General features: G+C 34.5%; 1 protein-coding gene across 1 annotated transcript in view; it reads left to right on the forward strand.

The window, feature by feature from the left end:
• The window catches only part of LOC108782794 (beta-1,4-N-acetylgalactosaminyltransferase bre-4), a 110,923-nt gene extending 94,995 nt beyond the window's left edge, over positions 1-15,928 (forward strand). The window contains exons 5-9 of the mRNA XM_018551160.1: positions 4,696-4,961; positions 5,291-5,527; positions 14,648-14,831; positions 15,097-15,315; positions 15,414-15,928. Of these exons, the coding sequence (XP_018406662.1) occupies positions 4,696-4,961; positions 5,291-5,527; positions 14,648-14,831; positions 15,097-15,315; positions 15,414-15,552 (1,045 nt within the window). The 3' untranslated portion in view covers positions 15,553-15,928. The remainder of the gene's footprint in view (positions 1-4,695; positions 4,962-5,290; positions 5,528-14,647; positions 14,832-15,096; positions 15,316-15,413) is intronic.
• The last annotated feature ends 231 nt before the right edge of the window (positions 15,929-16,159 follow it).

The raw sequence follows: 16,159 nt of genomic DNA on the forward strand, positions 1-16,159 counted from the left end.
ATTTCTTACATTCTTCAATTTTTATATTTGATGTTTTAATTTCTACATTTTTATATTTATAACGTATTATGCAATAATTTCATTTTATATCTCATGAAAGTTTGCTCACAACAGTTGAATACAATCAGCTTATGCTTTTAGTTTGCTGAATTAATAAATCACTGAATTAATAAATCACAGTTTATCTACATTAATTATCAAAACTTAATAAATTACATTAATAAATCAAAGTTCATCTAAACGCATCCATTATAATCACAGTTGCTAATGCATTATTCTAAATGTTCTAATATTGTTTGTATTCATATGTTAATATTAATATAAATATTTAACTTTTGAATTCATGGATTCTTTTCGATTCGTTTAACCTGCGAATTGCTAGTACTTATACACACCTCATAGCATACTCATTACATTTTAGGAACAAATTAATCCTCGATAGCATAGGGCACGCATTTCGAATCCTAACATGCGGTTTAAGCCGCTCGTTTGTTTGATCGTCCGGATTGTTTGTCGTCGACGCTAGTTTCATCGTCGTCACGATCGTCGTCGAATTCTCTTAAGTCTCGCAATCAACTGAATCGTTAGTCGCTCTTACCCGGTTCTCTAGATGTTCGTTTCACCCATCCGATCCAAACGGATGCGCAAGGCGGTACGAAGCAGATTTAATTAAATTCGAGATGACGCTCGATACCACCGGCGCGGGCGTTCTCCACCTTCCCGAAATATCACGAGGCATCGAAACTATTTCGCAGCTAGGATAGAGGTATATCTAAGTTATGAAATCGTTATGCGCGCGGACTCGCTATTGGTCTGGAATTTGTAACATAATCAATTGCTTATAATTAAGATGGGGAGAGTAAAACATAATTGGATATGAGATTATATATATACTATATATACATAAAATAAATTTTATATACATATAAATACCTTTATACATATAATAGAGACAATGATACATAATTACGACATAAATATAAATTCGATATAAAATAAATAAATTTAAGGTTACATATGCAATAAGTTAAAAATACCAATTAAGTTAAAAAATACCAACAGTACACGGTGTTCCCAAACGAACAGTTCAGTTTAAGTATTAACCGTGTCCTACATTAACTTAAATAATCGAACGAAAACTTGTACGTTTAACGTGATTCGATGATGAAAATGTCTTCTTTGTAAAAAGACAACGTATTTGTTCATCAAATCTCTTCATGTTATATTTATATTTCTTAATAAATAAATTTTTTTCCATGATTGTTATTTTAAGAATAACGGAATCTTTACGGAAGAGATCTAATCTTTCTACAAATTCTATAATATTATAAATTTTATTTTTATATAATTATATTTAATATAATCAATATACTCGTATTATTACTTATACAATGTTTGCTCTGCTTAATACTCCAATTAATATTCTCTTTGAATTATGATTCGTTGACTTTGTTACAGTCTGTTCTGTTTTGCAAGTTCTATTAGATTGTAAATTTTCTCGTCACGCGAGATTGCTGAGGTGATTCTATCTTGGCTTCAAAAATCTTCGTAAACAGGCTCGCCGTTGGCATAACGTCGAGAAAACGTGGCATGTAAATAGAATCCACCTGTACACACACCTGCCACAACTTTCGCATCGACCTTTATCGCGAGATACCTTCTCGTGAGGATCGATCTACATTGCGGCCCGCAAACTTCGTCGGTTTTCATGTAATCGTTTCGTAAGCGAACCGCAGTCTAAACTTTGCTCGCTCAACACTGAAGTTGAGCGTTACGCCGTGGCGAAAATAATGAAAATAAGTGACGCGAGGCAAACAGCGTGACGACGGAAACGACCATCGTTTACCAGACCATTGATCACTTGGGATTGACTAGACTATTATCACAAATGAAAATGCAATGTCTATGCACGATGTTTATGTGTGATCTAGTATTTCTCTTATGTAGATATAAAATTAAAATCAACCGCAATAAAAGCAAAATGAATAATTTCAGTCATATTAATTATAACGAATAATTATATTTATGGTGATATAATTGCATATCACTTTATTCTGTTCTCTTTTATTTCTATTATGTTTTATTACATTTATTCATGCGTAGTATATCTTTTACGCTTTGTTAATTAGTCTTCTTATACCTTTTGAAAATTCCGACATTTTTAAACTTTCAAATGCATTCAGAGTTTACTGCGAAAATAAAATTTAATTTCGTGTAGTTTCCTTTTATGGCTATGACATATATGAAGCTGCGGTGAATGGTATTCCGAGCTTTAATATATTAAAACCCACGGTGTCGCGCGCTTGATTCCCTATTTAGCTTATCGCGGGCTTTTGTCACAGACACTAGAAATACCGTCAGCGTGTTACCTCATGATTTTGCACGTAGCGACCTATCCGTTGCATGTGCTTGAAAGAGGAAGGGAAGGACGTTAGATTGCGGATTGCAGTCGCAGCGGTGGCCGGCGGCAGTCCCGGAAATTGCAACTGCAAGCGGACTGGCTCGTAAACTCGGGAAATTCGCTGACGCTCTCGTTGCGAGACGAGAGAGGAATGAGCGAAGCGCATCAGGAACCAACCGAGAGGAGAGGTCGCCTTGCGTGGATCAAGTCCGTCGTAATTTCTTGCCGTGTCCTTCGGTCTGTCGTAAACTTTAAGTGAATTAGAACGCAAAAGCGCGGTAATGGATCTGGGAAACTTATCAAGTTTCACATCGAGTCACTACTCATTCGATTTTCGATTTTAAGGTTTGTCGTAAAAGAATTGAGGCAATTTGCTAAAAAAAATTAATCTGCCTTCTCAAAATGTGATAATAAACTATAGTAAAGTAATGAAAATCTTCTTCGATGGAATAATGAATTGGAAAAAATAATGAATCAAAATTTTAATGTTTTTTTTGTTATCTTTATAACACTAATATTTCTTAAATAGAATTGTATATAACATAGTTTTATTTCTTCAAATATATAATGAAATTACAATTACACACACACACAGCAATATCGATTTTCTTCAAGTACAATATCATTAAAAAAATTTATCTTTAAAATTCTAAATCTCTATACTTTTAAATGACTTTTCCAGTTTATAATTTTATAAATAAATTTTATAAGAATGCTAAATTTCAAATTCTTTTAAGAATCAAAAATTCTTTAATATTTACGTGGAACTCGAACAAATTGCTGTTGCATTTGTGTTAAAAGATACATAGTCTCGTCCCAGACGCAGAATTAAAGAAAAAAAAGACTGATGCAAAGGTGCAGTAAACGCTCGCGGCATGAGAAAATCGCTTTTAAAGTTCGAGGCCATGCCGCCGCATCAAATTTCCTGGGAAGTCTCTACACCGAGGTAGAGAGGTCAGGAAATTTTTACGAGATGAGCAAAGGAAACGCCGCCGGATAGGTCGCCATCCGGTTTAATTCTTAGAGATTCCACGAACGAGTCATTACACAGGATGTATCGTTGTCTTCCTGGCTTTCCACATTTAATACAGCTTTGATGACATTAACTTTATTGAATTCTGACTTTGTCAGATCATCTTAACTGCATTTACGGATATTTTATCGACAATTTTTAACTAACTAAATATGTTTTTATCTTTATAAATTCCTATTTTATTTTAGTCGAAGATTTAATTCATAATTTTGCGTGGTGAGGTCAGGACTTCGTAATAAAATTGTATTATATAATAAATCATGTACCCTAAGTAATTATTAAGTATTTTCCAATTAGCCTTTATTAAGTAAATATTAATTTTTTACATTTAAAATAAAAAATAAAACTATTTTAATTTTTAGAAAAATTTAAAGTAAAATATGTTATAGTTAATATAGTTCAAATTGTAGTTCCTTACTGCTTTTTTATTGTAGCCGTATTCAATTTATAACTTCAACAGTGAAAAACGATGTGAATTTTTTTTCATTATACGTTGAAATTAAATTGTTCACGCGTTACTATTCTTGTATAAATTAATGAAATATACTTTATCATTCGCACTGTTTGATTAATAATAAAATTATAAATAACTAAGGAATTGTTTTTAAAGGAAAATTCTTTTTAAGGTCCTAAAAAGCATCCATATATTTTATAGTCTCCTACAGAGATAAATCTAATTTGTTTTGGAAACGGTTTGAATGTAAATAATAATGTATTCGATTGGAAGTTCTGTTCTACGAAACCCGAATCTCTGTCGCGATTAGACAGTCGATCGATCCTCTAATCGCTGGACATCGCTCTCTCTCTCTCTCTCTCTCTCTCTCTGAATTACAGAGGCGTTGCACAGTCAGCCTTGTAATAGCTGTGTGTAGCTACTACGATGTGCAATCGATAGATAATAATTGGCTCTCGAATGCTTACGTGTTATGCGGGAAGCGATACCTATACCTACTCGCGAACTCAACATTAACTTTGAAATCGCTGATGTAAATCCGATCGCCAATTAGCATTAACATAGATTTACATTTAATATCAGATTTTACGTAACGCGAAAGAAAGTAAACCTATGATATGAGTTAATCATCATACTTATCACCATACTTATAAAAATGTATAACAGCCACTTTCGTGCGGAGATGCAAAGTGCCATTTTTTATCACATCAAATGCCTAATTTTTGTTGCATAGATTTTTAAAATCTAATTTTCAATGTGTTTACATGCGTCGTCAAGTATTTTTTATATTTTTCTTATTATCTATAGATACGCGGATCGCTCGTATAGAACCCACCCACGTGGATTGATCATATATGGTCAAGCAACTGTTGTACCAAGTTCAGCCGCGGGTGGCAATGTATCCTCGACGACGATACTCTCAATACTGGCCAAGGGCTTCTCGAATTCATCTAAATCCGAGCCGGTGCCAATCAGAAATCTGGTTGGCAGTGGAACCACACGAGATCTTCCAGTGGCGAACGCGACTAGCAACGTGACGATGCCACGGTGTCCCCTCATCCCACCGAATTTGGGTAAGTGAACAAATTGCCAGAGATATCATATTAATCTGTAATAAACCGAGAAAATTTTTTAATTAAAATTAAAGCTTACGTATCGTGAAATCGTTCAGAAACTCTTTTACGATTTCAATTTACTGCGCTTGAACTCGAGAATAAAATATAATGGGAAACAGATTAATATGCAAATATTATAATAAAAATATAGATATAGATTAACTATCGTTTAATATATTATTCATATATATTCGTGCAGTCTAATGTCATTATTATTGAAGTACGTGCGTACATTTTTTTTCGCGCCTCTCGGATTACTTCTATCTCTCTGTGTTTTCTATTTCCAGTTGGACCGGTGATCGTCAGTAAATCACCACCATCATTGTCCGAGATGGAGAAGTCATTCGCGGAGGTGAAAGCAGGCGGCATAGGTCGGCCTGCAGATTGCGTCGCTAGGCATCGCGTCGCAATAATCATTCCATTTCGCGATCGACCGCAGCATCTGCAGACTCTCCTCTACAATCTGCATCCGGTACTGCTACGCCAGCAGATCGACTATCAGATTTTCGTGGTTGAACAGGAAGGTGAGTGGAACTCATGAACATCACGACCAAATTGACTGGTTGCACATCCATTTTTTCGCCTCTCACAGAGACGTTTTTGTACACGACAAGTTTCAGCATATCCGCGCGGCTTTTAATGCTTGTTACGAAAGTTTTCGAGAACATTTCGATCACTTTCGGTCGGAATTGATTTCAACAGATAAGAAGATATTAATATCTAATTTTTTAATTATTTATTTTTTAATTATTAACAAAAATACATACCCACACATTTGCTTGGTATCATTATGTTTCTTAAAAAAGATATCTGATATTTTAATTTAAAAAATATTTACAATACACTCATTTTTATGAAAGTTATAAGCAGCCGAACCGGGTTAAGTATGTCTATTGTTTCCATAGTTTGGCGTTTAAAAATTAAATACGCGTGTTGAATATTATCGAATTGATAAGTTATATGTTCTTTGATATAATCTTTCAATATAATTTTTCACTGAAAAAAAGGAATCAGTTTCAAATCGCTGCTTGAACGATATTTCAGCGTATCGGAACCGTAAATTCTTATTCATCCTGAGCATCCCAAATATACGCGACTGATGTGTGCATTCCGGTGTTTCGATAACATCCTCCGGAACACACGGTTTGTTTCCGCAGAGCGAATATAAACGTACGATCTTCTCTGGGCCTCTCCTTCTCGTCGGTGCGTGTAAGCCGATACTCCGCTACGATTTATTGCCGTCTAGCGGACGTTCCTCTTGCTTGCGTATTTTCCCGCTTGTCTCCTCGAGTAGAGGATCCTCCTACCAAGAGGAAAATGCCAGTAGAGCAAGAGTTGGGATGTTCGAACGGAAGAGGCTGTTACAAAGTTTCCGTCGTAGCCTGTAAGCTCTTAGACTTAATTTTTAATTAAATTTGTGTACGTCCTCCATATCTCTCGCTCTTTTACTGACGCCCTTTTGTGACTCGAGTAATCGACCGACCGACCGTAACAACGCGTGAACTCTCAAGGGAAACGACACGAAATAATTTCGTCGACACGGCACTGATTATATTTTAATGAAATTTTTTAAAACTCTCAGAATTTATAACTCGTGTGGATGCAGTATATTTCTGTTAGCTTTTTTTAATGATGGCATTGCGAAGATACATTTTCGCAAAAGAGTTCTCTTTTAGTCGCCTGCGCCTTGACAACGATTTTACATCGTATAAGGGCATTTTTTAATCTTTAGTTATGAATTATATTAGGGGCTGCTTTTACGATGTGCTCTGTGAGGTTGATATATAGGTAGCACAAGAAAGAAAATGAAAGATAGAAAAAATTATGTTCTTGATGAGAAATCTTTAAATTAAGGTATTTTAAAATTCGTCTTCCTCTAATTATAATTACATGTATTTATAAATATAAAATCAACGAACACAGTAATGATTAATATAGGAAGAATATATTTAAAATCATTTTGAGTAGGACAGAAGATTTAATAAATTATAAGTTTTTAATTTCAAATAATCTTTGAAAACATAAAATAATTATTTAATTCTAAACAATTTATTACATATTAGAGAGAGCTATTTTAGACTAGAATGGAAAAAAAATGTAAAGAAGATTATCTTACTTATCTTAGAGATAATATCATTTTCTTTGGCTGGGATACAGAATTTATCACTCTATTGAATTGCCTAAGAAAATGCGATTTATCTTGGCTATCGAAAGGCTGTGAGTAAGCTCACAATTTATCTTCATTAAAATTGCTCGACTAAGTTTGTTTACTTACCGCGTATGCGAGACGTCAAAATATGACTGTGATTAATTCTCTTGTTATTCTACGCAGTGCTTCTGTACACTTCCGGTGTGTATGATGCACAATGAAACTACATGCGAAGGAAGTTTCGTAACAATGTGAACAAATTTGTCGCTAGATAATATCCGATTCGGCATTGAAGTCGATTTTACTACATCATGTATAATATTTCGCGAATCTTTAACACATGTCGATAGAAAGTTAAAAAATGAACAATTCCTTTATAAAAAATTAATGAATAAAAATAATATTATCTTTGTGGATATTAAATCAAAATTAGAGAAAGAATAATCTAAGTTTTTATTCACATTTAGCGCGCGCGAATCGAATATTATATTTAAAATTCATATATCGTTTCTGCATTTGATATTATATCTTCATTTACCACTTCAAACAACGATCTCAGATCGGTTTAACAGAACGATATTACTTCAACGCTCGTCCATTTTATCATACGTTCGAAACGTCTCTCGAAAATGTCGGTGCAATTTAATATAGTTTTCGTTGGAAAGTTTTGAGTGTAGAATTCCTGATGGAATTCTAAATCCGATTTTATTCGCGTTTCTCCGCTCGGTATGCAAATGAATATACAAAAAAAGAGACAGTTGTTGCAAAATTTTTCATCATGGTCACATGTTTCGTAGCAAAAAGCATTGAATAAAACATTATCGATATTTATAAGAGAAGATATTACCACAAAATACGTTAATCAATTTACATCAAATAAATGAAGATTAATGTCGAATAGACTAAAAGTAAGAAAATTGACAGAATAATTATTTATTTTTTTATACGTTGTAATTCTTTGTTTAAAAAATTATAAATTATAAATGAGAGTTATTTTTATTACAGAAATATTAAAAACTTTATTTTTTATTTTTTTATAACAAATCGAAAAATAATTTTTGGAATAATTTCAGAGATTATATTCAAAGATCGTGAAGATATTTGTCGCTGTAGAAGTATTTGAAATCGATTGCTATTATATCCCAATTTGCATTAATTTGCTGCAAATCGTCGACGAATGAATTCTCTTGCAATAATTTAATAAGGATAATACAATGTCATTACTATCCTACGATCTTCTCGAAGAATAAAGAAAGATTCTTCGTCGTGGAATTATTTCAATCGGATCGCTATTATGTCGTAATGACGTTAATTTACGGCAGATCGCCGTGCAATGAATTCTTGCGATAATTTAACGAAGACGATATTTCACCGGCGCCGGTGCGATTAATTACAACGAAACAGCAACGATTTATTCTCACCGTTGCGCTGCGCGCGATTCCTTAGAAAATGCGCCGAACTGTTACTCACTGTCAGGCTACTCTCGAAGACCCAGCGTAAGTCAGGCTTAAGCGCTATCTAATCCTGCAAGCCTGGGGGACTAACATTTTCTCTATGATTCCCGCAACCGACGACATGAGTCATAGTTACATATTTGTATATGCAGCGAGAGTTACCGGTATATACAATCCCGAAAAACTCGATTAAAATTAAAAAATTCTCACCGTAAATATTTTATTTTGCATCAATTTAAGGGTTTGATATGAGAGTAATTTAATTGATTCGTTAGAAATCTGAAAACATTTTTATTTGAATTAAATTACATTTTTTTTGTATTTTGTGAAAAAATAGCAGTTAAAATAGTAAACAATGTAAATTGCTGTTTATCCACTTTTTTTCTTTCAAGAAAGAATATCATTTACACCACGTAGATGCAAATGTACTATTTTAAGTCAAATTATCCCAAATTTACTCAGAACGGAAGAATTTATTGTACCATTATACTGAAGTACTACAATAATAAACATGAATTTAAATTTATTAGTGTAATTTTTTAAATTTTAGCGAGTTTTTGTAGCAAGTGCTAGTAAAACTTACCACGATAATGTCACACAGAATTACACCGTCCATTTATATTGTTCTTAATGTTTTTACTTGGTATCTTTCGAAGGTGTGTTCACATAATCACAAAAAATGAATCGAATGGGTCATGATTATCGCAAACGCAACCCGCATATCCGCCATGCGGCGGTGGATACCGTTACGATCCACGTACGTGCAAAGTCACGATCATTTATCGTCAAGTCGAGCTTAATCTAACCAGTCATTCGTCAAGTCGGAGCACCTGCGCGTAAAAGGATCAACTAACGAATCGATAAAATGAAGTAAATTTTATGCAGTTACAGAGATATGCAAAAATAACGTATGATATAAAGTAATAGACGAATTTAATACAAAATATTGCTATCACCACTCTGGATGCAATATTTTCGATAGAATAAAAAATATAATTTCCTAATTCTTTTAGTATGCATTAAAAATCTCTATTTAGCACATATTGTTGAAGTTTGTTTTTAATTTCTTTTATATATGATAATTTCATAAATAGAATAGAATTTTGTGACGTATTATAGTTCCGAAAAATTTTTAATAAAATTATTTACGTAGATTGAAGACACATACATACATAACGAATATGGTACGATATGTGTGCTGTGCATTTTTACGCGCGCGCGTGTGTATGTGTGTGTATGTACACTTACAAATTAACGCAGCTTTAATTGTCCCAAATGGCTCGGACACGGTCGCGCTCGGCCGCAGTTTTGAAATTCAAATTCCGAGTGCTCTCTTTCGCTCTATCCCTCTCTCTGTTTTCTAGGACTATGCCGCCTCGGTTCGGGATTAAAGCGGAGTTAGCCACCGAATACTTAGCTTTTGCATAATTAGTGCTGCACTGAATATTTATCGAATCGACTACGAGAGGATCGGCGACTTCGTTTGCAGTAAGTCCGGCCGATCGATTGCGCCGCGCGGATCAGGAAATTAGATTCACGGCGTACTTCCCTCTGGCTCGAACAAAATCAATTTCTCGATATGGGATTAGAGTTTGGAGATATGTGAGAGAAGAGAGGAGTTCCTATCTTGAGAGTACTAATCTCACTAGATTTCTTGATATTTCGTATTTCTCGATTTTACGACTGAATTTTTGCTCGAAAACTAAATTGAAATATAGAGATAATAAAAATATACAGGTAAACCTGTTCGTCTTTCTCGTAATATAGAAGAAGATATTTTATAATAGTAATAATGATATCGACGTAATATTAGCTATATATTAGAAATTGTCTGAGTAGCATATCTAATCTTACTACAGATTGATATTGAATACCAAATGAATGTATTGAAACAAATATTAAATGAAACATATGTATATTATTCATTTATTTAATATAAAACAATAACTATTTTTGGGGCTAAATATTATTTTTATAACAATATCAACTATAAAAGTAGAGCTCCTGACTTATTATTTTATATAATTATGGTCACAAATATCAAACATTTTCTTCTGACAAAGAAAGGCTTTTAGGTGTTCCTTTTTAATTTAATGAAACTTAATATATTTGTAGAGGGAATAAAAATATTTGATACATTTTTTTTATCAACAATCGAACATATTTAAGAATTGAAAATTAAATCTCGAAAATTAGCCAAATTTTCATCGTTTGATTACCGATAAACAATAAGTATCGAATATTCAATAAGATTTCACTCTTCAGAGTGAGATTCACTCTAAAAGTTTTAGAGAGTACGTTAGATAAAAAAGTAGATTTAAGTATACGTTTGAATAATATTCACAGTCAGCTTCTAATAATTATTATTTTCGTGAAACAGACGCGCAGTGCGGACATTCCTCTGTGAATGTCTAACTACCGGAAGAGGGGCAAGATTATCGAGGCGGGGAACTCTCACGGACAATTAGTCGCACCTGTCGCTGGCCGCCGCGGCTTCAGGCACTCTCGCGATACAGAAATCCGCCCATTAATATCGCGTTGGATAGAACTGTCGGAAGCACCGGCGTGCATCCGCATGGGATAGACTCTTATTATCGTAACTGTATACAATCGTTAACATCGACCGTCCGGTCATCGATACCAAGGAAATCCGTTGCCTAGTCGTCTTAAGTTTGATAAAAACCATCGAGAAACACGATCGAGTTTTCCTCGTAGTGTTGAATTGAAATGATATAGGAAAGATAGACAGCCTGACGACTGTCATAGGTATCATTATGTAAGCGAAATCTTCTTGAATTCAGGAAATTTCACTGCAAAGATGCAATTTCCATTGCATCTCCGCGGAATTACTGTATTCTCTTAGAAACGATTTTCACGATCGATTGTAATAAGCGATAATTAATTTCATTTTGTGAAATTACGCTATTTCGTTATTTCGTAAATTATAACAATTTCAACGCCTTTGCAAGGCATAGATAATCAAACGATAATCGCGTGATACGGAAATATCACGTACAGTTGTTATTCCAATGTGCTATTGCACAAAATTGAGAGAAATTACTTTTCCAGCGATAAAAAGTAACGAAAGCCGAGACACGGCGAGAACAACAGGGAATATTCTGGGAATTTAAATGTACAGCCGAGGATAGACGGGCGCGGCAATGATGGTGCGTGCCCTTCTGCGCTTCTCGAACAAACGTGGCAGCGCATAACTTGATATTGCAAACGCAATTCTTTCGAATGAATAAATAAGCGGGATTCCTCCACGAAAAGAGATATGGAAATGGACCGAGCTCGTCGCTATAGTTCGGAGTGGTGGTATCCGTCGGGACGATAATCGACTCAGACGTTTTAATTTTACCAACATCACAGGAAAAACTCGTCGCAAACGGAAGATATTGATAAATATTTAATCGGCCGTTTTCCATCACATCACGTCGCACTACTTCTCTTCGATCTCTCTTTACGTATTAGTAATTATATGATAAAATGATCGGTAAATCGGAAATAAAAGAAAATCACAACCGATAAAATTTCATTACTCGAGACACGATTCAATACACAGTCACAATCTTATTAAAGAGACTAACTGCGAAGCCAACTTTATACTCGAAAGTACCAAGAAAATGTAATTAAATAAAAAGTGATTCTGTCGTTTATATTACGAGAAAAACTATTATCTGATTTATGTTTTTAAAATAATTATAAGATATAAATTATATATGATACATAAAGGCAAGATAAATCTATTAGCTTTTAGCTTTATTTTTACGTGGGTGAAAGTGCTCTTTCGCCTTTGTATATTTTTTTTTTAATGAAACGACCAATTTATCTGATATTTAATATTTCATATCTATATGATATTTTATACTTTATATTATTAGCTAATGAAAAATCTTGAATTATACTTTTATCATTCATTTGCTTTATTAATACATTTTTTGAAGCATTAACGCTTAAAAGATTTTTAGAATATCATCCGTTTCTATTTTCTCTCGATCAGACTACACTTCGCTTCTGTTCGTTTACAATTTTAATTTGTCAAAGAGCGTAATTGTACGGTAGTACGCTTTGGAATGCCAGCACCAATGTGACGCATCGCAAATAACGTAGAATTGCTCTGTAACGAAACACCATTAGATCGCTCAACATTTACATCTTTTAGGTCAACATTGCCTCGAGATGAGACTTTCCTTTGCCCCTTTTCTTCCTTTCGTGAAATTGTTCACCGTAGTCGTGCTACACCTGCGTCTCTTTATCGTCGTTCACTGTGTTTCGCGTCCCTATGCACTCCCGCCGTTCTGCTGCCTTATCGCATCCCTTTTTACTCGTCGTTGACGGCGTAAAGAAATATCTGAAATACCCGGAATACACTTCCGCCGAGACGTCTTTCGTCGAGGCCGGGAGAAACAAGACCGTTTATATCCTGCCGTGAGCGCATTTGGCGAAGCTCCTCCGAGGGGGGTCCTTCTTGTAACGCTCTTTATCTTTCCGCGTGTGTCTTCCGTGTATATCGGTTGGCGGTAGTGCAGGAGATTCGATCGAGCGCGAAGTCTATTCAGCCAATAATAATCGATGGGAGATGCAACCAGCAGCTTTGAGAGCGTTAGCCTTTGCTTTTCCTCCTCGTTCTTTGAGAAAGAGCCTGCCAGTTCGTCGGTCTCGTAATCATTCTCGAATAATCGGACGCGATGCAGACAGCGTTTATAGAATCCAGTTAGATTCCTTTTTAGTCTCATACGCTTTCCGCGCTCTTTCGCTTCCGTCTTTCTCCACAGAAACTATGTATGAAGTACTCCGCGACGTATTCGATAAATAATTTAATTTACTTTATAGATATTCTCTATACTGCTTAAAATCAACGTTGATGGAAAATTAATTTATTTATTTAGCTGATGAAGTTAAATATGATTTTATAGAAAATGTTATTATTTTACTATATTATTAATTCTGTTTTGTTTGAACAGAAATATTAATAATTTGTTTCTGTGTTTCGTTTAAAGAGAAATAATAATAATTACAAATTAAGAAATGAGATTATTTTTTTGTTAATTGTACTCCTGAGTTTGTTCTAATATTTTGGACTATATTAATCCCAACCCAAGAAGATGAAAACAACGAAAGGACTTTAAGCGGATGACAACGAATATGAGGAAAATTCACCAAAGTTCCCTACGTATGGCCCACTTTCGTCATGGTATTTGAGTAACCGCGATGACAGGATAAGACGTGAAACTTTTAATTGCGCCAGACGACTTGACAAACATCCCCGGGTTCCTGCAACTCCCTTTTTCATCAATCCTTGCAAGGCGGCAGCTCCTCTTGTCAAACCAGCGGCAATTTGTACGCGGCTGCTTCCCCTCCCTTCCGATGGAGATCAAGACTTCCTCCGGCTTTTAAACAAGTCTGTTATAGCAACTTTGCCAAGAAAGTTCCTTTAAAACACGCTGGAGAGCTGGATTATTTGCTACAACCTCGAGTCGAGAGCGTGGAGCAACTTTGATAGCTTGTAGTAGGTCGAACTAATCAACATTCATAAATTAAGGGCGCGCATAAATTAGGAAAAGTAAGGGAGTTAAAATTTCATCCTGAATCAAGCTAAATATTTTAAACTTGATTAACAATGAAGTACTTGAAAGATTTAGCGGATTTTTATTTACGAAATCGTAGACTCTCTTTTGACTTGCTGCAATTTATTAAAGAAGCTCTACACTTTGATTATAATTTATTTCAGACTTGATTAAGTTTCTGCTCCATGAAAATTAATAAATACAAAATGTTGTATATATCATACTCATATATGAAGTAATCGAGATATAACTTAAATCAAATTATTATGACTACACATTCATATAAAATTGGAACTTTCTAAGAAATATAAATCAATTGAAATTGTTGAAAGAGGAGAAAATTAAAAATTCTTTTTAATAAGAGTTATCGAATGAAACCGAATTAATTTGATTTACTATTTTTGCTTGAAAAGATTAATATTTTTCTTTAGCAATATATCGTGATATTTATCCATGTCGTTCTGTTTTCAGGTACCGAGGCCTTTAATCGAGCAATGCTCATGAACGTCGGCTATGTGGAGGCTCTAAAAGAACGAACTTTCGACTGCTTCATCTTTCACGATGTTGACCTACTTCCAGAGGACGATAGGAATCTGTACACTTGTCCCGAACAACCCAGACATATGTCAGTTGCAGTGGACAAATTCAAGTACAGGTAAAAATACGATCCCCTCGTTACACAAAAAGCCGTTCTAAATAAATACAAATACGAATTATAAAATCTAGTTAAATATTTTAAATTTAAACACATCTATATAATCAAATAATTTTTTGAAATATAAACAATGGAGGAATAAATTAAATCTTATAAAAATGTCACTTATAAATTATATAAATCTCAATATGTTTTATGTATTTGAATCTAGCTTGTTTTTTTTTAATACAAAAAAAATTATTTAATTATACTTTTTTGTTATCAGGCTACCCTACAATGATCTCTTTGGCGGCGTGTCCGCAATGTCACGCGAACACTTCCAGCTGGTCAACGGCTTTAGCAATGTCTTCTGGGGCTGGGGTGGTGAAGACGACGATATGGCGAATCGTATTAAAGCTCATGGTCTACATATTTCGCGATATCCGGCAAATGTTGCACGCTACAAAATGCTTGCGCACAAAAAAGAAAAGGCCAATCCGAAAAGGTGAGTCAAAAATATCGCAACTTTTTATTCAGAATAACTATTATAGTTTCTTTGAGCCTTTTTCGGATTGTAGTTGAATGCTTAATTTTTGATGATAGGTATGAGAATCTGAAGACAGGCAAGAAAAGATTCTCCACTGACGGGTTGGCTAATCTGCAGTACGAATTGATTGACAAGCGGAAGCCAAAGTTGTATACGTGGCTTTTAGTGAGACTGACGCCACCTCAGCCCAGCTGATGGCTACCATGGATCGGCTGAAAGCTCCTGCATGCCAAGCTTCCTAGCGAGGTCAATGCAATTGTGTTGCGACAACGCGATCCTGGAGCTCGCCGCTCTTCGAAGAAGCAAGATTAAAGACGAAAAATATTTCCGTGAAGCCAGAGAAACGTAAAGACGTTTTCTGAAAACACTCCTGGAAATGTTAGAATTCCGATTCATCGATGAAGAGACGAGATCCTGAATGCATCGGTCATTTTTATCCCTAATTAATCTAACTGCAGATATATTTGGCCATCCAGTAAATAATTATATATAATAATTATGATCCAATAATGATGAAAATATGGAAGGAAGGAATATACTCGAATGAGAATGACGAACAATTATTGAGAAAGACGAGAATAATTAGAAATGCTTTGTAAGATTACATTAATCTCAAAATTAGGAGTTACATCTAAATTGACACGCTCTTTTTGTATTCTTGATCTTATCATTCATTTCATCGAAAATTGTTTTCAATATTTTTTTCGATCAGAAATTAATAAAACAAAAGACTAAATTCAAATATGTCGTTTGCTTACTGTGTTATTCGGGAAGAGTTATAAAATGAAAAATCACTGAACGC

The sequence above is a fragment of the Cyphomyrmex costatus genome, unplaced genomic scaffold (assembly GCF_001594065.2).
Source record: "Cyphomyrmex costatus isolate MS0001 unplaced genomic scaffold, Ccosl1.0 scaffold135, whole genome shotgun sequence".
NCBI classification, from domain to species: Eukaryota; Metazoa; Arthropoda; class Insecta; order Hymenoptera; family Formicidae; genus Cyphomyrmex; species Cyphomyrmex costatus.